Raw genomic sequence first — 21718 nt, 5'->3', positions numbered from 1 at the left:
GGGTTGGACTAGAAGACCTCCAAGACCCCTTCCCGCTCTACTCTGATTGATGGAGAGGGACTGAGCAGGAAAGATGGCAGTCATAGCAGTGGGGGAGCCAGTGTGGACGTCAGAGAGAAGGGACCCTGAGCGGCGGCTTACACCGCACCCAAGACGGGCAGTTGCAGCCCCCTCCACCCTCTCCCCACACCCCAAGGGGCATCGGCCTACCTGGCAATATATTTCTGGTAAATATTTACATCTTCGGTGACAGCTGGTTTGTCAGTGGTTAATCCATTCCTAATGAGAAGCACACACAGGGCAGAGATGGTTAGCACCAGGCGGTATCAGGAGATGTATCCAAACCCCCCCATTTCCCCCCCCCACAATAAACCGCATCCAAAAACATGGCTGAGGGGGAGGACCTGCATTTCCTCATCATTGGCTGGCTAAGGGACATTTCACCCCAGTTTACCAACAAGTCCTATTTCTGCAAAGGTTGGCCCAGGCTTATAAAAACGCACCTTATCCCTGCACGCCAGCCGAGAAAATCTGGACCATATCAGCCACCAAACCTGGATGGAGTTTTCCAGGATGACAGGCAGGCAGGCAGGCAGGCAGGGGAGAGCATTTCCCAAGGTCTTTGATCTCTTTGAACCTGGAAATGCCAAGGATCCACCCATCCTTTGGCCTTTTCTATGCCCAACTGGGCCAGGATGTCCAGTCTGCAGCTTCCTTCACGGGCCCGTTTGCAAGGGAAGAAAACTTAGGATTTTTTTCCCCATTAACGCTCACTTAGTCCAAGTGGGGCTGTGGCCTCCCTCTTTGCCTAATCGTCCCTCTCTTTTTCTTTTTTTAATCCGCTGCCTGCCTTGGCTGCTGGGCGTAAGACGCAAAGTAAATAAGGAAATCTCTCACACTGAGCGCTCCTTAAAGTCCAGAATTCTTGGCTTAGTCCTTGCAAGGATTCTTAGGAAGTGATGGCCCAGAGGTAAGCCACACCCAAAATCACGGTGATCTCTTTTGCTCTACCCACCCGCCCCAATTTTACCTGAACTCTGTGTGTGTGTGTGTGTGAGAGAGAGAGAAAAAAAGGGGAGAAGGGAGAAAGGGGGAGGGAGGAGAGGAATGGAGAGAAGAAGAGAGGAGAGAAAAAGAATGAAAGGAGAATGAAAGAATGAGAGGAGAGGAATGGAGAGAAAAGAGGAAAGGAAAAGAATGAAATGAAAGAATGAAAGAAGAGAAGATCAAGGATTAGAATGACTTGGTTGCATTGAGAGAAGAGAAGAGAAGTTGCACTGAGTGACACAGACTCCTAAAAACCAAGCATTTCAGAGGCTGACAGCCTCACATCTGGCCGCCCTTGACATGCTCTTGTCTGAGACGGGTGATTTAAAAGATCTGGGTGCCTCACAGCTGGTTTGGCGATGAAATGACTGTCTCAATGGCCTGGATTGAAGCCAATTCCCACTCCAGCCCACCAAGGAATCGGTGACAGAGACTCCGAAACGGCCACGCAACGGAGCGGGCACCTGCTCGGCTGGCGGTAACACATCCCGCTTGGCTGTTTTCTTCCACGACGTTGCTGAAGCTCCGCTTTTCATTCTTTTAGCTGGCCTTTGTTTTTATTCCCTTCGGCCAGCTCTTTCCCACTCCCCACCCCTCCCTCCCTCCCTCCCTCCCCAAAGCATGGAATGATCAGAGAAGCAAAATAAATCAAGCGACAGAACAGTTGCTATCATTAAGGACGAGCAGACTTTGGACTCCCTGGGATTTCTTTGCGCAAGCCCTGGAAACCATGATCCAGCCACTTGCATCCCGAGCAAAAACGGGGGCATCGATCCCTGAGAATGAAAGAGCAGGGGGCTTTCTGAGTACAGATAGTCCTCAACGTAGAGCGACAATCTAGCCCCCAAATCTCTGTGGTTTAAAGTGAGACGTTTGTTAAGTGAGTTTTGCGTCGCCCCATTTTACGACCTTCCTTGCCCCCGCTGTTCAGCGAATCACTGCAGGGGATAAGTTAGTAACCCGGTTGTTAAGTGGGTCTGGCTTCCCCATTGCCTTTGTCGCAAAAGAGGGCTCACGTGATCTCGGGACACAGAAACGGTCATAAATACGAGGAGCGTCTGAATTTCGATCGCCTGATCCTGGGGCGGTTGCCAAGGTCGTTAGCTGTGAAAAACGCTCCCACGTCACTTCTTTTCGGTGCCGTCGTAATGTCGAACGGTCACTAAATGAACCGTTGTAAATTGAGGACCACCCATTATTAACTACTAAGCCCAAAGAGTTGAAACTAGAACCAGGACCAAGCTCAAAAGTTCCCTCCAGTGGTCTTTCCATGGCAGGACCTCCATTCCCGCAACTCCAATTTCTGGGAGGATCCCCCCAAAAGAAACCCTCGCTGATTTACCTCAGGCCACCCAAGATCCTTAGAGGAGCCAGGCTGGATCCGGCCCAAAGGCTCACATTTTACTACTCATTGTAGCCAAATCAAACTCGGCGAAAGAGTCCTCTCGGCCTGTTTTTATCCCTCTGCGACTAATACAGGTAAATCCTCGGCTTGGGACCACGGCTGGGCCCAAAATTTCTGCGGCTAAGCGAGACGGGGGCGAAGTGAGTTTTGTCCCACTCTTACGACCTTTCTTGCCACTGTTGTTAAGCAAAACCCTGCAGCAGGTAAGTTAGTAGCCTGGCTGTTAAGGGGACCAGCCTTCCCCGTTGACTTTGCTCGCCGGAAGGTCGCAAATGGGATGGCGTGACCCACAGGGACACGGCAACGGTCATAAATACGAGTCGGTTGCCGAGCGTCTGAATTCTGATCACGTGACCACGGTTGTAAGTGGGGAAAAAGATCACAAATCACTTTTTTTCAAGGCTGTTGTAGTTTTTGAACAGCCACTAAACGAAGTGCGATAAGTCAAGGGTTACCTGTATTATGTCTCGTGTCACATCGTATTTGATCCCAGAGCTATTACCTAGTCACCTGAGCTTTCTCATCCGTGAAGTTCTTTAATCTATCTTTCAACATCTTCTACTACCATCTTCCCTGTCACCCTTGAGAACCAAAGGAGGACACGGGAGGCTTTCCTGGAGCACGTCTGCAGGGTCTCCATCCCAGCAGATGTGCAGGACTGCAATGGTTTCAGCCAACCTGGTTTTTCTCAGCCCTGCACCGATGGAGAAGGCCACGCTGGAGAAGGCTTTGCTCTTCTCCGTGTCCCTTAAACCAGGGGTCCCCAAGCCCTGGGCCATAGCCCACTACAGGGCCGCAACCTGTTTGAAACCGGGCCGCACGAGTGCTGGGCAAGTGCACGCCCGCGAAGCTCCGCTCGCACAAGCGCAGGGTGCTCATGCGCGAAGCTCCATTCACGCCGACGGAGCTCCGCGGGCGAGCACCCTCCGTTTGCGTTGAGTGGAACTCTGTGCGCAAGCACAAGCACCCTCTGCTCTCCCGAGTGGAACTTTGCCAGCGCTCTCCGAGCTTCCTGCGCAGGTGCAAGTGCCCGCCACTCGCGCACGTGGAGTTTTGCGCACAAGTGCAAGCACCCTCTGCTCACGCTCAAAAGCTCCAATTGGGTGAGTGGTGTATACCCGCCTGCCACTCACATGCGCACCCCCTCGCGCTGGGCCGGGCCGCTAGGGTGGAAAGGTTGGGGACCGCAGCCGCGAACGGGGATCGACTTACTTAACAGTGGAAACTGTCCCGGTAGTGATGGAATCCGTCTTGGAGAAAGTGGATTTAAGGTATTCTGGAGTGCTGAAGGGCAGAGAGGCGGGTTGCTCCGGGCCAGCTACTGGGGTGCTGCTGGGAGTGCTGGCCATAGGGTTGGGGCCCAGGCTAGGAGCTGGTGCTTTGACCGGGGTAATCTTCGGGATGTTCCTGACATCGTACTTGGATGGACGACCGACTTTGCCCGTCTTGAAGGCGATGGCTCCTCCCATGTCTGGGCTGCCTTCCCCGGGCTTGAAGAGATGCAAATATTTGACGTTCTCCAAGTCATACTTGGACGTCTTCTTGTAGGTGTTCCCGTTCTGTGGCCGGAGATTCTCCCCTGTCTTCAGTTTCTGGATGAAGAAATCGTACTTGGAGGCCCGCGACATCAGCCCTTGCATCTGGGAGCTGCTGGACGAAGGCAGAGGCAAAATGGTGGCTTTCGTCTCCGGCAGGAGCGACGTTTCGGGGGCCGGCAACCGGAGGGCTTGGCCCAAGGCCATGGGGGCCTCTTTGCTGAGCTTGCTGGTCAGCTCCTCCGTCTTAACTGGATGAACTGGCCACGGGACCTGCTCGCCAGCCTTCAACTTGCGTATGTATTCCTCGTATTTGGAAAAGCGAGCCCTCTTGCTCATGGCATCCTCGCCGGCAAGGGAGGGGGCAACCGTGGCTGGGCTGGTGGTCTCTGAGGTAGGAGCATTCAGCTTCTCAAAGCTGATCTTCCGAGCCAGCTCATCCCGCATATTCTGGTCATCGTAGCCAAACATGCCGAGGAACTCGCTCATGGTAGTAGCGGCGTAGTCTCGCAGCGATGACGCCTCCCCTGAAGGAAGTGACAGAAAAGAGAGAAAATGTGTCACCCAAAGGGGTATATTATTCCTTCCTTCCTTCCTTCCCTTCCGCGTTGCCAGCCGCAGCCAGGCGAGGATGGGAGAGAAGGAGCAAACACGACCGGCTGACGTTTGGCTCACTTTGTACGGTTTTACGACACTTAAATTAATTTGTTTTTTTTTTTAAAGAAAAAGTAATTAATACTGGGGTAAAATAAAAAGAGTTCATCAATGCCAGGAAAATCAATTTCCTAAATGTTCTAGCCGATGGCTTTTCAGTACATTAAACAAAGTTTCATAAATGTCTCCACGCTCCCGCTTTGGCCTAATATGAAGAAAAAGTAATTTTCCTGGAAGTGAGGTCGGCTACCAATATGCCAAAGGCACCAGAAGCTTGTGGGGGAGCTGGCAGCGACGAGACTCCCTCCCCTCCCAAAAAAGCAGCGAGGTGGGGATGAAAGCAAAGGCGGAGGTGAAGGAGGGCAAAAGGAACCACAGGGGAAAAAAAAAATTAAACCTTATAAAAGTTGTGGACAAAGTAGCTCGAAAGACATTCTGATTGACAGCGTGAACGAGTGCATGTGAAAAAGCGTGTATACAAACACGTATTCTTCAGCCCATTCCCAATTGAGTTTAATTAGTTGTCCCGGATGCATTCTGAATCTGGGTATGTCTATCCATGGTTATTAACAAAGTTGTCTAAGTGGAACTTAGATGACAACAACCGAGTGTCAGCTTGGAAAGAGCAATGAGTTTTTCCTAAAAAAAAAAACCAAACCCCAACCTTTTTAGTGAAATTCCCAGCGGCATCTAACCGGTGGGAAGAAGGGGTGTCTGACCCGGAGGCTCCGTTGCTCTCCTCCAGCAATGCTCTTTGCGGCTTTAAACAAGTTGTGATGTATCAAAACAAAGGATGACAACATTCTCATCTTCCTTTGCGGCCAACCAACTCAGGACGTCTTCTCCGTTCCCAGATACTGTCCACTAAGATCCCGATAGAGGTGGTCAAGACTTAATTGACTTTATCATCAACACTTTCCCAACATTAGAGATCCTTCACTTGGTCAACACTACCCACAGGTTGGTTGTCACAACCAGCTCCCGAAAGGCTGGCAGACAGGCTAATATGGACGCGACGGGAAGGCCCCAGCGCCGGGTTCTGCTTATTCCCATTCTGCCCTTGAAGGAACAAGTAAGGGAAGACAACTTGAGTGCCAACTCTCCCGACGCCATCTCCCTCTCTACCTGCAACGCTACCGTTGGTCTCACAGATACTTCGAAATGCACCATTCCCAAGATAAAAGGGACGCTCCGATAATCAGCCAAGCAACTGATGGACTGACTCTCCCTATTCAAGAGGCAATATTCCTCTTATTGCCAGACTCTGGGGAGCAGTCAAATGACACCGAGGGACCGTCTCAATTACATCCAGCTTGTGGGCGGTTGGAGAAGAGGCAGCTGAGCACTTACAGGAGGCACGCCGCGAACCAGCTAGGCCTTTGTTCTCCTCCTACAGAGCCCATTTGACTATAGGCCTTATCCTGTGATGTTATCGGGTCGCTGAAGCCAAAGCACCACGAAAAAAGGAAAAAAGCGTTTCTAGCTGTTGGGGAAAGCTGTCTGAAGTCTGGAGGACAAAGAAGATCATCCAGGCTTCCTTTCCAAAGTGGCTTTCTGCAGGGCCCTGAGCCTCAGCGAGTCCCAGTCAATTAAAGGTCAGGCTGGCTGAGAATTATGGACGTCAAAGTCCAACTACAATTAGAAAGGGCCCCCGCTGTGTTTGAGGAGGCCGGCTGTAGTCTGCAGCTTCCTAGGATGAAGTGGCTTCTTCAGCTGTCTCTTCTCTGTTTATTTATGCCACCCAATTTATGTGCTGCACTCTTGAGTGGCTGATGGCCCTAAGATCACAAACATTGCCAGATTATGAAAACATGCACAGTTCCAATGTAAACCTTTTGTAAGTTTTAAGAGCGCAAACAGGAGACGCTCCAGAGCAGACACAACTGCTCCGAGGAAATCGGAGGAGAGATGAGGAAGGAGGAGGAAGATCGTTTATCCTGCCTTCTGGACCGCAAGCGGTCCCAGCAGGCAGTGCTGCTGGTCACTGGGAAGGACTGGCTTTTATTGGTGCAAAGAAAGAGAATATTCTCACGTGCCAGCACCAGCTTTGCTTCCGAAGTCCTGGATGGGGCAGACTTCAGCAACCATCTCCAATCTGTCTGGCTCAGAAGATGACAACGGTTCCCAAAGAGCGACAGAAAGGACTCGGGTTCGGTTTTAAAATCACCAGGCAAGCAAAAGGAGCTGGTTCAACGCCCGCGATCTCTACATTTCGCTGGGGAGAAAGACTTCAGCTTGAAAGCTGCTCAGCCTTTGGGCTAAGATCAAGGGTAGCACTGCTGCCAAAGCATATTGCAGCTGATGTCTTGCATGTCCCACTGGAGCTTCAGGAAAAGAAAAAAAACCTAAAATCCCTTGTTAAGAGGTGTGTAGGTCTGGGGCAGCTAAAAAATGGGAAGCCTTTGATGCCAAAAGGCAAGAAAAAGAGAATAAAGAGCTGGGAAATGGGGGGAGAGAGAGAGAGAGAAAGAAAGAGAGAGAGAGAGAGAGAGAGAGGAAGAGAGGAAGGGAGGGAGAGAGGGAGGAAGGGAGAGAGAGAGAGAGAGGGAGAGAGGAAGGGAGAGAGAGAGGGAGGGAGGGAGAGAAAGAAAGAGGGAGGGAGAGAGAGGGAGGAAGGGAGAGAGACTCCCACCTCTCCTGATTACACAAACTTGTTCAAGCACGGCCCTTGACTCCACCTCTGTCTTTCTAGGACCTGTGTGACTGCCTGTGCCACATCCTCCCCTTGCCTCTGTGCACCACTTCCACACTGCCTGTTGTGTTGTCTCAGCCACCACATCAAAGGGGCTCTTCCAACCTCAAAGCTTGCTTGCGGCAGCTCGGCTGCCCTTCCCCAGCGTAACTCGAGAAAGAGAGAGAGAGAGCGTGCAGTGCGCACGAGAGAGCGCTCCAACAATCGTCGTCCCTAATCCCACAACTAAGGTTTCCCCATTCTTGCTAAATCCACCCTCCCCGCTGCTCCTGTTTCTCATGTCTTCCTTTGACTTGAAAGCAGGCGCGTGTCCCTTTTCACCCCAGTGACTCATCCCCTGCTCCCCAGGGCACGGCACCCGTGCCAGGCTCCAATTCAAGGGAGGGAGGAGGCAAAAGGCTAAGGGGAAACGAAATGATTCTGGATTGGGGGGATTATGGGGAGGGGTCCCAGCCATCTTCACCACCCCCCATCTCACTGTGCACTCCCAGGGCTTTGCTCTGGAGAAGCCAGGGATCCCCTGAGTGTTATGCACAGGGGGAGAGCCCCAGAAGTTGGGGTCTTGGCAGAGCGAGGATTAATGCTCTAACGCAAACTTTTGGGGGACCACTCTGGACTTCTGGACTCTTGGCTAAATCCTCCCGCAGTGTCGCCGCCGCCGTCGTTGCTTCGACAAGGCTCTGTTTTTGGGACGCAAGCTTTGAAAGAGACCCCCTCCCACCCCTCCTCCCTTCGTCTCTGCCACCTGTCCATTTGTGGGCATTGCCAAAGCAGAAATATGCGTCCCTGTGAGAGGAGGGAGGACCCTGGCTTGGAGCATATCACAAAAGATCCACAGAGTTAGCAAAAGGGTGGGGGTGGGGGGAAGAGGGGGTGGGGTGGGGGGAGGAACACAACACACTCACACCAACTAGCCACCCAAAGGGGGCTAAAAATAGCTGAGAGCAGCACACTATATATGGAAGGAAAAGCAGAGGCAAAATGGAGCAAAACGTCTTTTGACTGGGGGGGGGCACGAGAAATTGGGAACAGGGTCCTGAACTGGAGCTTCTTTTTCTCTTCCGACTGGAACAAGGAGCAGCGGAAGACAGGATGAGGAGAAGACCCAGATTTTGGGGGGTGGGGGGGGGTAAGCAGGTGGCACTGATGGGGTTTGGGATCGTGGGTTGCTAAGTAAGAACAGTCACGAGTCAGGGAGCGATACGTCCAAAACCTCACTGTGCAGATGTGTGATAGATGTGTGAATTTTCACAAGAAAAACTTGGCCAACCGTTGGCTGAAGTTTCACCCAGCACTCAGAAGTCAGTCCCCAGAGCTAAAGGCAAGGGGGCAGGGTGGGGGTGGGGTGAGGGGGGGGGTCCTTTACTTGCATGGAAACTGTGTGCGCACTTCAGGATCCTTTGGGAGAATTTGAACAGATAAGCTACATCCACCCCACCACGAAAGATGGCAAGGAAACTTCCCTTGCTGCCGCTTAAAAGCATATTATATGCTGCATCAATTCACGATAATTTCAAAAGCAATTAACTAACTGCAAACCAATGATATTATTTTTTTAAAAAAATAGATAGATAAATAGATAGATAGATAGATAGATAGATAGATAGATAGATAGATAGATAGATAAAGAGAGAGAGAGATGATAGATATAGATGATGGATGGATGGAGAGATACTTAGATGATAGAGAGAGACAGAGAGAGAGAGAGACAGAGAGAGAGAGAGAGAGAGAGAGAGAGATGATGGATGGATGGAGAGATACATAGATGATAGATAGATAGATAGATAGATAGATAGATAGATATAGATAGATGATAGATAGATATAGATGATGGATGGATGGATGGAGAGAGAGAGGATAGATTAGATAGATGATAGAGAGAGAGATAGGATAGATTAGATAGATGATAGACAGATAGATAGATAGATAGATAGGATAGATTAGATAGATGATAGATAGATAGATAGATAGATAGATAGATAGATAGATGATAGATAGATAGATAGATAGATAGATAGATAGATAGATAGATAGATAGATAGATGATATAGATGATGGATGGATGGATGGATAGAGAGATACATAGATAGAGATAGATAGATAGATAGATAGATAGATAGATAGATAGATAGATGATGGATAGATGGATAGAGAGAGGATAGATTAGATGATAGAGAGAGAGAGAGAGAGAGAGAAGGATGGATGTATAGATAGATAGATAGATAGATAGATAGATAGATATGATGGATGGATGGATGGATGGATGGATGGATAGATAGATAGATAGATAGATAGATAGATAGATAGATAGATAGATAGATAGATAGATAGATAGATAGATAGATAGAAAAGAAAGTGAATAGTAACCCCTAAACATTGCACTAAGAAAATCCATCAGGGACAGGAAAAAAAGGGAAAGAATAGGACAAACCATATTGAATAAAAGGCACTAGAGGAAATTGTAGGATAGATTATGGGGAAAAATGCCTGGGAATTTGTTCAGGTCCTAACTGGGAACGGAAGGTGTCCTTAAGCAGGCCTCCCTCTTTCACTCCTCAAGAAAGGAGGGGGACCCCTGCCTGCTAGCTGAATAAGTAAACTCGGAGAATCGCCTTGCCAGGAGTTGTGCTTGGAGGAAACAGGGAAGAAGAGCTAATGCAGATCGTCCTCGACTTACCAATCTTGTGGCTGAGCCCCAAATTTCGGTCCTAAGCAAGACTGTGGCCACGTGAGTTTTGCCCCGTTTTACAACCTTCCCTGCCGCCGTTGGGAAGTGAATCACTTGCAGTTGTTAAGTTAGTAACACGGCTGTTAAGTCAATCTGCCTTCCCCACTGTCGGAGGGTCGCAAAAGGGGATGGCGTGACCCCGTGACGCCACGACCGTCATACGTACGTGCCATTGGCCAGTTTGGATCGCCTGACGGTAAGGATGCTGTGACAGTCGTTAAGTGTGAAAAACGTTCGTAAGGCACTCTGTTTCAGCGCCGTTATAACCCTGAACGGTTACTCAATGAACGGCGGTCAGCCGAGGACCAACGTTACTGACCCACTACCAGGGCAAATCTCCCTCGTCCTACTCCACAGGTAATCTCGCAAAGGCGAACATCTGCCGCTACCCTGCACAACCCCTCCAATATCAGAAACAATCCAAGGATGGCTTTATTCAATCCGCTTGGTTTCTGTGGCCAGCCTGTCTTGACGAAAGCCCCGTGCCACGGCGTGCGCCCACGGCACGACACGTGGACGCGTTCGCTACCGTGGAGGTCACAAGCCCCTCCTCGAATTTTCCTCCTTGTCTTACTCACCTCCAGAAGCTGGAAAACATGTTTTGGATGGGCACCTTTTGTCGATCGAGACTTAGAAAGGCAGGCTGTTATTTTTTTTTTAAATTATTATATATATATATATTTTTAAAAAAAACATCTCTGCCATATGGAGCTATAAAATTCCCTGTGGTCAGAGACTCTGAAAGTCATTCCTGTCCCCCATAACTCTGTATTTAGGGAGTGTGTGTAGAAATGCATATTGCAAAGAAAGAAGGTGACATAATATATATATATATATATGTAGGTCTTTGGCTGTTCGGGTTTTCTCCCGCGTAAAATTGGAAGTGTCTTGGCGACGTTTCGACGAAGTCCCATTCGTCATCTTCAGGCTGGTGCTTTCAGCTTCGTGCTTCGAGCACGAAGCTGGCAGTTAAAAGGAAGAAACAGCTAAGACCACACATTGCTGCTCAAAGTACGAAGCTGAAAGCACCAGCCTGAAGATGACGAATGGGACTTCGTCGAAATGTCGCCAAGACACTTCCAATTTTATGCGGGAGAAAACCCGAACAGCCAAAGACCTACATACAAATACCCGCAAAAACCTCAGAAAACATATATATATGTTTCATATATATATGTGAAAACATATATATATGTATATGTATATGTGTGTGTATATATATATATATATATATATATATATATATATATATATATATATATATATATATATATATATATATATATTTATATATTTATATTTTGGGGAGGGGGGAAAGGAAAAGTCTGAGGAATTAAAACAAACTTAAGCGCCAGTCCAAACTCAATCACCTTGTGCCAGCGACAGGCAAGGGCTTTTCCCTATCAAAGCAACTGAAGGTCAGCCTTCTCCTCATTGATCTTGCAATGTTTGTTAATTACTCTGTCACTGATGTGGCGAAGGATAATTAAACAGCTCTGTTTATATCTTATATGCATAATTATGAGCGTTGCCAGTGAACTCACGGAGGGAAGGGACAAATGAAGGGAGATGAGTTTTCGGCTGCCTTATTAAACGGGAGTGCGACGAGGGAGGGGAAACTTGGAACTCCCCCCCCCAACACACACCCTCGCCCACCCACCCCCTGCACAAAAGGGAGAATTTTTGACGGATCATTGGTGAGATCGGGGGGGGGGGGTGCTTGTGAGAGATGCGGGGAGATGGGTGAAATGTCGAGCAAAGTTATTAAACCTGAAGGGGAGTTAAGACTTCATTTGAAGAGGCCCTTCTCCTTGCAGGGTGGGGCGAGCGACCTCTGGAAACTCAATGGTAAATTGCTAGGCGCTCTGCGGCTGCTTTCGCCCCCCCCCCCCGTCTTTTAATCCTTTTCCTTCGTAATAGTTTTATGGGGCTTCTTATGCCCAGCTATCTCTTGTTACGAAACCTAAGATTGAGCGGGCACGTCACAGACGTGCACGGACAAACATACACACTGGCACCCCTTTTAAATTCCTAAAGCATTACAGTTTAGAGTTCACAATATATTGGTGGCTGAATTTGGCAAAACAAAAACAAAAACAAAAAACAAATGCTGCTTATAAGTCTCCCTTTTCCTTGGGCCGAAGGTCCCCAATCCCAGGGCCACAACCTGCTACCGGTTCACAGGCTGTTTGAAAGCGGGCCATACGGGTGATGGGCAAGCGGGCATGCACGGAGCTCCAATCACATGAGCGGTGGGCCCTGGCGCTCCCATCCAAGGCGCTGCTTGCGAAGGCACTTCTGTTTGCGAAGTGCCCTTCGCGCATAAGGAGCTTCGCACGCGAGCGCTCTCCGCTCGCGCGGGGAGCTTCGTGCACACATGCAGGCCGGCCACTCACAAGCCCCCTCCCCACCAGGCTGGGCTGGCGAGTCGGAAAGGTTGGGGACCGCTGTGTTAGATGACAAGTAAGCCTTCCACTTACAACAATCCGTTTAGGGAGCCTTCAGAATTCATCGCTGAAAAAGGTGATTTATGAGCATTTTTCACAGTGACCACCTTTCCCGCGTCCCCGTGATCGTGGGATCAAAATTCGGACCCTTGGTCCTTGGTTCATACTTACGATCGTCGCTGTGTCCCAAGTTCAGAACAATTAACCAGTGGAACAACCTGCCTCCAGAAGCGGGGAATGCTCCAACACAGGACGTTTTTAAGAAGAGACTGGACAGCCACTTGTCTGAAATGGTATAGGGTTTCCTGCCTGAGCAGGGGGCTGGACTAGATGACCTCTAAGGCCCCTTCCAACTTTATTACTATTATTATTGTTGTTGTTGTTGTTATCAATCATCGCACAGTCAGCCAGATGTTCAGACTGGATTTGGCGTTTTGTCTACCTATCGAGTCCTTACCCAGGTCCTGGGATAGGCAGATGTGGATGTTTGATGGTATTACAGATATCGTCGCAGGATGGAAGCGGTTCCTAGTAAGGCCGCCTTTTGCAATTGACTAATAGCGAATTTGTCAATGCCAATGGTGTTCAAGTGGTGCTCCAGTTGTTTTGGGATTGCACCCAAGGAGCCTATTACTATTGGTACAACCCTTGCTTTTGCCACAGTCTTTCTATTTCTATTTGTAGGTCTTTGTATTTTGTTATCTTCTCCAGTTCTTTCTCTTTTGTTGTTGTTGTTGTTATTATTATTATTATTATTATTATTATTATTATTATTATTATTATTATGTTATCCCCTTTTGCTCTTTGTAGGGCTCTTCAACAGAAGAAATGGGAAATCCTTACGCTGAATTTTGCATATTAAAAAAGGAGCGTGCAAACGCCTCTCTCCCCCCCCCTTGCAATAATGCACAGCTACATTTAATGGACGTTACCGGTTCAATTAGCTTCATATCCAAACTCACCCCCTGAATGGCTCCCCCTGGCTTAACAATATCCCTTCAGGTTCCCCCTCCTATCTCTAGATTACACAGACTGCAAACCAGGAGGGCAGTTTAATTCAAAGTAGGAGGATTTTGAAGGGGGGGGGGAGGGCACCATGCCACCTGTGGGAAATGAAGGAAATCTTCCTTGCTCGGGAAAGAGTTGAGTGGGCATTTTTTTTTCCCAAGCAGGAATTTGTTGTTATTTAAAAGAAGTGTGTGTGTGTGTGTGGGGGGGGAAACAATCCAGGCTGAAAGAGGAAAGAAAGGATTGCCGAAAAGGAATCGTGCAACTAAGAAAACAAACGCTGGAAGAAGAAAAAAAAAAGGAAATTCTGTCCTGCAGAAGAAAAAAAAAAAAAGGGGGGGACTAAGGAATAGGAGTTGCTGCTGTTTGATTTTGATTTTTTTATTTGATTTTTAATTTTCTTTACATCCTTGCCTTTATGTTTTGGACATCACAGTGTCCAAATTCTACTGGACAAGCCTGGCTTGGCTCACCCACCCATATTGTTCTTCTTTTTCTTCTTGCCATAAAAAGAAGAGAGACAGGCTCTCCGATGGCTGCAGCGCCCAAAAGCATCAGGTGGGCACAACGAAAGAAAGGAGGAACTGTCTTTTGAGATGCTACTTGGGGGGTGGGGGGTGGGAAGTGTATCAAACTGCAAATCCCTGCATTATGGATTCGGTTTATTTCGTTCACCATTCTGTACCTGCGCTCGCTGCACTGCAGGCCCATTATCCGTAGTTTAGTGGTTGCTATTAGTGTTTTAAATCATTCTGAATAATATGTATTTAAGTTTGGGCCTTTTAAATAATACATCGGAATGGTCCTCATTTATTATATATGCACAAGGTAGCATTGACTGGTCTAATGGCACCGTGATGGTTGACTCACGCTTCAAATAATCCCATTTTAAATCTACGTACAATCGCATTTGTTTAAAAGGGGGTACTGTCCAGGTTACAATGGAAGGAGGGGGGGATGATGCAAGGCTGGGCTGTGGTCTTCCGGTTACTGAAAAGACACTGAACTGCCCTGAAGGAGCTATTTGGATGATGTCAACCCACACCCATCTTGCATATCTGTCCAGGTCCTAGATCTCCAAAACATGCGACTCACCCCATTCCATGCAAAACATGCCCCCCACCAAGGAGATTGTCTCAGGTTTTCTGGAAAGGCAGGTTACCCGTTGCACCCAAAGTAAGACATCTGAGCTGCCGTGCGTGAACCATCTCACCTGCAGGAGCTCCTCCACCGAGCTTGGAGCTGGCTTCACTGTTGGAGGCCCGAAAGCTTTCGTCCTTCGGGGGAGGCCCGTCCGAATCGCGGTCCTCCAGGAAGCTGCCATCTTGGGAGTCCTTCAGGGGTGTGGCTTCGTCCCCGTTATCCTCATCGTCGCTGCAACCTTTCGGCTGGACCATGTAGACTCCCTCGGGGGGCACCTCCGTCCCCTCGGGGGCCTTGGGCTCCTTGTTCTCGATGCGCCCCAGCAAGGGGTCTTCGCCGTACTCGCCGTTGACCCACTTCTCGATCACCTCCCTCCGCTTGTCCTCTTCGATCTTCTGCACGCGCTTCGGCCCCTCTGGAAACTCGGCCCCCGGTTCCTTGGCGGCTGCCTGGGCAACCTCCTTGGGGCCCGCCGCGTCAACGCCAACGCTTTCCCACCCAAGGGGAGCTCGGTCGACATGTCCCTGCTCAGGTCCTTTGTGCTCAAAGACTACCTGGCGGCTGAGCTTGGCACAGATTGCGTTTAATTTCAGGCCACCTTTGCGCTTGGCAGCCATCTTGGGGTTTCCTGAGATTGTGTCAGTGCATATTCTTCTTTCAGCTGGAGGAAGGGGGCAGGGGAAAGAGCGAGAGAGGGAGAGAGAAACAAAATGAATATTAGCAGAGGTGTATTCATTCTTCTATCCAGTGGTGGGATTCAACCGGTTCTCTGCATGGATGCCACTTCTGGAAGTCCATTCTGGGCCTGGCCAACAAAGAATTAGCTACCGCTTCTGCCGAAGTGGTGCGAACTGGCTGAATCCCACCACTGCTTCTATCCCAAGCATGTATAATGGCTTTTCAAGGCCACACGCTCCAAATAATGACACAACCCGTACATATAAATGTATAATAAACACAGCAAATACTATAGATCAGGCATGTCAAACTGCCGGCCCACGGGCTGGATGCATCACGGTGAAACCGTGCCCACCTCATTGCCGGCAATGGGGAAAAAGTCCCGATACGTCGCGCGACGTCACGTGACATCACGAGTTTGACATGCCTGCTGTAGATAGGGGTCCTGAACCCCCGGTCCGTGGATCAGTACCGGGCATACCAGCAACCAGGCCGCACAAACAAGCAAAGCCCTATCCGCGGGATGGAGACAGCACACAAAACCACACCCTCTCCGGTCCACGGAAAAACCTCTCTCCACGGAACCAGTCCCTGGTGCCCAAAAGGTTGAGGGCCTTTTCCCTAAACTCTCCTGAAGATATTACCTAGCCTGGTAACGTTCGGAAAGCAACCCGCAAGCTTGGAGAACGAACTTTCCCCTTCATATACTCTAGATATTTGAGAAAAACGTGATCTTGGAAAACCCAACCGCTTGTCCAGGAGGCCGGAAAAACAAAGGATCTCAAAGATTCATTTGAGGCGCGTTCAAAACCCTTGACATCAAGACGACTGAGGCCTTGTTTCGTGTGCCCGGCCTGACTGAATTGGGAAGCGGGTCTGTTTGTGTCTTTTCCCCTCATTCAACGAGTCTGCTCCAAGAATAAGGAGCAAGAGGTATATGGACACGGAATTTAGACTTGATAAAATGAAGTAACCACCTCTTTGCAAAGCTCTGCCTGGGCGCTGTGTCAACGATGCCCTTTCTCTCTTTCCTGCCACTAATTTGTCCCATGTGCCCAAGACCTAATTCTGCTCCCCTCTAACCTGTTTGTGGGGAGAAACAGATAAGAGTGCCCGCACACTTATCTTTCCATAAAACAACAAACACCCCTCTCTTTAAGGTAGCAATTGGAGATTAAGATCTGCAACGCGAATTATATCACAGGTAACCGTACGTTTTTTTACTTTTATTATTATTATTTCTTATTATTATTTCAGGGGGCTTTATTTGGAAGTTAGTTGCCTGGAGTGGCTGGAGTTAGATAAGATGTATCTACTAACAAACCAACCAAATTAGAACAACACTTGGCTTAGGTTTTAAGACACCCCCCCCCCAGACCTTTCCCTTGCTTCTGCCCCACGTATCCTCCATCCAGCCCCGGGTATCTTTCCCACTTAAGCCCTAAGAGGTAGGCACAGCATGCCATCTATCCCAGGCCTGGTGGTGCACCCAGAAGCCTTGTGTTTTCCCCCGTGCTTCAGCCTGACAGCCCCATAGAACAGCCTGAAACTTCAGAACGACCATCCAATTGTCAGCAAGAGGCTGCTTGGCTGAGTGGCTGACCGCTCTGGGCACCATTTCCCATGAAGAGTGACAGGGGAGAGACCCACTGGCCGATGGCTGATCCACAAACAAGTGACAGCAAGGAGCAAATGCCCCTTAAAACATCCTCAAAACCTTCCTGGACATCAAGTGATTTTTTTCTGCCTCCGCAACCGACATTCCTAGGCTGCCAAAACGAGCATTGCTCTGCTCTGATTGTGAATTGTGGTTTCTAAAACGTTCTTTTATCACTTCAGCCACTTCGGGAAAGTTTCTCTTTCTCCTTTCCGTTGGCTAAGTAGTCCGGTTCCCACCATTCCTTTCTCTTGTGGGACGAAGGCAGCCAGCCCACCGTATCCACGCACCAATTACGGGCCCCGTTTCCCGTAATGGTTTGCAAGATTGCACTGGCCGGCGAGCAGAAAGCTGAAGGCAGAGGCTGTTGATCTCATTTTCAAAGTGGCAGGGAGCGTAATCAAAACGGATCTAGCCCGTGGGAGGGCCAGCGAACCCTGCAAAATAACCCAAGCCTCCACTCTGCATTGTTCTTTTTCACCCACAACAATGCGATGCCCCGATAACAGTGGAACGAAAACACGTACACCTGTAGAAAAAACACACACACGCCCGCCCGTATCCTCAGAGAGAGGGCACACCCTGAACACACCTAGATACATCTAGGTTCTGCGGAACGCATACCCAGATGCTCTCTTTCTCCCGCGCGCACACACACATATCTGCTTGCGTAATAGTGGCTTAGAGGGGAATCCAGGTCAAAATTTCGTCACCGTGTTTCCTTGGCCTTAGCTGCTCCAGAAAGAAGGAGCAGCCTTGGCCCACATCTCAGCTACACCTCAGCCGGAGAGGGTTAAAGGAAATTAACACCTAGCCCAGCTCCAGATCTGGGGAAGGGTCTGTGTCTGTTTGTCTGTGTGTGGGGGGGGGGGGAAGAGGAGAAACGAATTTTCAGGTAGTCCTCGACTTACGACAAAAGCTGAGCCCAAAATGTATGTCGCTCAGTTGAGTTTTGCCCCCTTTTATCACGTTTCTGGTCACTGTCATTATATGAATCATTTCAGTTGTTAAGCTAAGTAACACAGTTGTTCAAAGGGGATCTGGCTTCCCCCCCCCTTGACTTTTCTTGTCAGAAGACCGCAAAAGGGGATCGTCGCGTGACCCCCCCCCCGGGATACTGCAACCGTCATAAATATGCCAAGCGTCTGAATTTTGATCGCGCGACCGTGGGGATGTTGCAAAGGGTCGTTAAGTGCGAATGGTGGCCGGGCTTGGAGAGATTGGCTAATTGGAGAACTTGGGAGTCAGCCTGTCCCCAAAAGCCACTGCTGATTCACTGCAAAGAGAACTGATCTAGGTGCATTAACGCCCAGAGTGAATCTTTTGGGCAAGGCAGATGTTCCACCATCAGCCAGAGGTGATATCAGCTCTTTGGGATGGGATCGGTTGACAAACAGACACTCCAAAGACTCTATTTGGGGGCAGAACAACAGATTCCATCTTCCCCCGATTGATCACCCCTACGATATCGAAGAACATCAAGGCAGAGCAGTCTTGAGTTTCTTTCTCACACCCTCTCCCTTCCGGTGTTTACTGGTGTTTACTAAGGGCTGCTGAACTCCTTCTCCAGGGCCATCTCCATACTCTCCTACAGGTAGTAAGAGGCCACATATTCGCAGTGTCCTGTCATTCCTTCCACCCTTCTCCTCTTTCAGAGTAACAGAAAGCCCCCTAAGTGGAACCCCCCCCCCCACAGGATTCCCTTCCCATTTGGCAGCTCCTATTAAAGAGCGGATTTGAAGATATAAACCTTTTAGAAAGTTTTCAAATGACGATTGGTTAAAAAGCACAATCTGCTGTTAAAAGGCCGCTCTTTGCACAACAGATTTAATGGAGGGGGGGAGAGAGAAACCTGCCCCCAGAGTCTTTTATCTTTCAAACTTCGGCATCAAGATAAACAGCCCTGGACACAAGAGGGAACGCAGGGAAGCAACTGCCAACGGAGGCAAAAATCAACCTAGGCGAAATACTATTTAAGCTCCGGTTCTCTTTGCTTATTTCGGAAATAAAATCACTCTGCTGGACAGAGCCAGCCTTAAGTCCAGCCTGTGAAATATAGACTAGCTAGAGAAGAGCCAATCCTGGGGTCCACCCATCTCCCCCTGGCTCGAAAGGTCAGCTTAAACACCCCACCCTCCCATTACACACACACACACACATATACACACCACACAGAGTTTGGATTCGCCATCCAGGGCCCTGCCTGAAAAAGTTTCCAGGCTATGTAAACTTCCCTTAGGATTTTACTTCTCCCTGAAAGAAATGTTTTGCTTTTGGATCAATCCAAGGAAGCCATTTATAACCCAGGCCTGTCACGGAGTCCTGTTTCATCTCGACCCAGGACATGCTCTCCCACATGCTGTATTTATGTTGGGCGCTTCCTGAGAAAACAATGCCTGCTCTCAGTGTTTACAACCACGAGTTGGCCTGAGTGAAAGTTGGGAGGGGGGGGGGAGAAAAAAAAAGGAGGAAAATGGTTAGGAATCCGTCCGACTTTCCACTCACATTGGGAAACCGGTGGCAGATCCAAATCTCCTTCCGACAAACAATCAAATATTTTTTTTTTTAAAAAAGGCTCTAGTCCTCAAGAGGGTGCATAACTCAAATGCCACGCACCTGCACAGCAGCAAGGAAAAATGAGGAACGGAGGAGGAGGAGGAGGAGGAGGAGATGTGAACGGCCTTGCCTCACACTTCCTTCTCAGAGTTTTTTAAACGCAGGCCACCTTACGGAAAAGTAACCACTGCGTGTGCAAATGTGCTTAACTTGCAAATATCCACCGAGGCCACAACTTTTATCTGAGGGTTCAACCTGGACTGATAAAACAACAAGGACAACAACAGCACAAACACCGTGGAGGCAAATCCTCCAGACACTTTCCACTTCCTTCAATGCAAGTTGGACCTTCGCTGTCAACACAGGCTGGCGAGAAAGGGTGGGCAGGAGAAGGCAAACCGGGAGGGAGGGTGGGCAGGACAAGGAGGGGAGGGGACCATGTCTTAGGGTGATGCCCTGGAGGAAGGGGGCTCCAGCCGGTGGGAGGGGCTGGGAGAGAAGGGGAGGGCCACCCCGCAGCTACGAAAAAGCGGTGGGCGAGGAAAGCGAACAGGGGCCTGGGAGGACTCTCACTTCAGAGGCCTGGGAGAAAAAGGGAACAGATGGGTTTTTCGTATTCTTATTGAAGAATTTTCAGCCCAGCTGAGTAGCTGCGCTCCAGAGGAAAGCGCCGTGCCAGCCTCGCAGGAGCCAGGAGGGTTTCAGCCAATCAATTATTCACCGCATTGTTTGGGGCAGGAGAGGGAGGAAGCGGAGGGGGGCCGGGCAGGGATGGAGAAAAGCTCTCGGGGTGCCGCTCGCACACAGCTCCCAAGCCGAGCTGCCAAAACCCACCCCCTGGCAAGGAGAGAGCAGCTTGCTGGTTCTGACACTCGACCGAAGGCCCCCAACCTTTGGGGCACTGGGGACCGGTTCCGTGGAGAGAGGTTTTTCCCGCAACCGGAGGGTGCGTGGTTTTGGGTACTGCCTGCATCCCGCGGAGGGGGCGTTGCTTGTTTGTGCGGACCAGCTGCTGGCGTGCCGCGGCCCGGTACTGGGCCACAGACCAGGGGTTGGGGACCCCTGGTCTAGACCAACCCGGGGCTACAGCAAATACAGCAAATACATCAGATTCTGGATTCTGATCTCGCCCCACAAAGGGCCTCCTGGGAGACGAGGCTAGTCTCTGCTTGGCAAGCAAGTTTATTTGCCAGCGGGTCCCCGAGTCGGGTTTGAGAGGTCGAGGGGCCAGCCCTGGGACAGGATCTGTGTTTTCCACCTACAGCCCATCAAGCCTCAGACTCCTTCTGCAAATGAGACACAGGTGAGAGACACCCCACGGCCCTGGGTTCAAGGCCTGGTGGTTGTCCGTGTCGCAAGAGGAGAAATTCCGTTAGGACGGACGTTCCTGCTGACTTACAGTGCCCAGCAGACTTGAAAGGTCGTTTAAGGCCGGTCAGAATTTCTCCTGCACCTCTGGCCAGATGTGGGCTGGGCAGGGAGGAGGCTGCTTTAGGAAACCCTCCTTTGGAGAGAAAAAGAGGGAGGGAGAGGACTGCACACCTTATTCTTCTGCCCTCCTTATGCACGTACATCCTGTTTATCAATAAAACATTTTATTGCTTTTAGCTGATGAGTTGACCTCGGCTTCGAGGAACAGCAGTTTCCTTCACTTGACCTTGGAGAGGGTCACCGTGGCCACTTGGCCAGTCCCGTGCTCGCGGGGGAAGCCTTCCTGCCAATCAAGCCCCAGCAAGGAGGAGGCTGGGCAGAATTGGGGGGGGGTTCTTGTCCTGGGACGGTCTACCCAGGGAAGCTTTTCCATGAGGAATAGACACGGCAGGATGAAGGGCTGGATATTCCAGAGAGCCGGGAATTGATAGCCGACCACAGAAGTCCACCTTGCCAGGTTTTCTTTTAAAAACGAGTTTCTAGTCCTTAGGAATTTCAAGGAAACAAAATGAGAGAGTATGGGGAGGAGGAAACTGCTTGAGTGGGCTGTGGGGCAGACAAGTTATTTCTAAGGACATTCCCCCCCCCATAAGCAACTACCAGGAAGAAGAGTTTGTAAAAAAAAAATAAGCCATGATGTGCAAAAATATGCTGTGTTTCATTTGCAAAATGCAGACTCACCGGTAGCCCAGATTCCACGCTAATATCCTCTCTCTGCCATTACAGCAAATGGCTTT

At 49.7% G+C, this 21718-nt stretch overlaps 1 protein-coding gene across 7 annotated transcripts in view; it reads right to left on the bottom strand.

Annotated features, from left to right (window-relative positions):
* The window catches only part of CASZ1 (castor zinc finger 1), a 259152-nt gene that overhangs the window by 41114 nt on the left and 196320 nt on the right, over positions 1–21718 (bottom strand). For 6 of the 7 annotated variants that reach the window (XM_039367870.1, XM_039367871.1, XM_039367869.1 and 3 more), the window contains 3 exons: positions 14730–15320; positions 3665–4514; positions 211–279 (listed from right to left, as the gene is read on the bottom strand). In XM_039367870.1, the coding sequence (XP_039223804.1) occupies positions 211–279; positions 3665–4514; positions 14730–15320 (1510 nt within the window). The remainder of the gene's footprint in view (positions 1–210; positions 280–3664; positions 4515–14729; positions 15321–21718) is intronic. The other variant, XM_039367872.1, reaches the window with a different exon arrangement.

This window comes from Crotalus tigris, unplaced genomic scaffold (assembly GCF_016545835.1).
Source record: "Crotalus tigris isolate CLP2741 ecotype Arizona unplaced genomic scaffold, ASM1654583v1 scf7180000020588.15403103151:6194809, whole genome shotgun sequence".
NCBI lineage: Eukaryota > Metazoa > Chordata > Lepidosauria > Squamata > Viperidae > Crotalus > Crotalus tigris.
The sequence above is the reverse complement of the archived record's forward strand: the minus strand, read 5'-3'. Positions and strand labels throughout refer to the sequence as shown.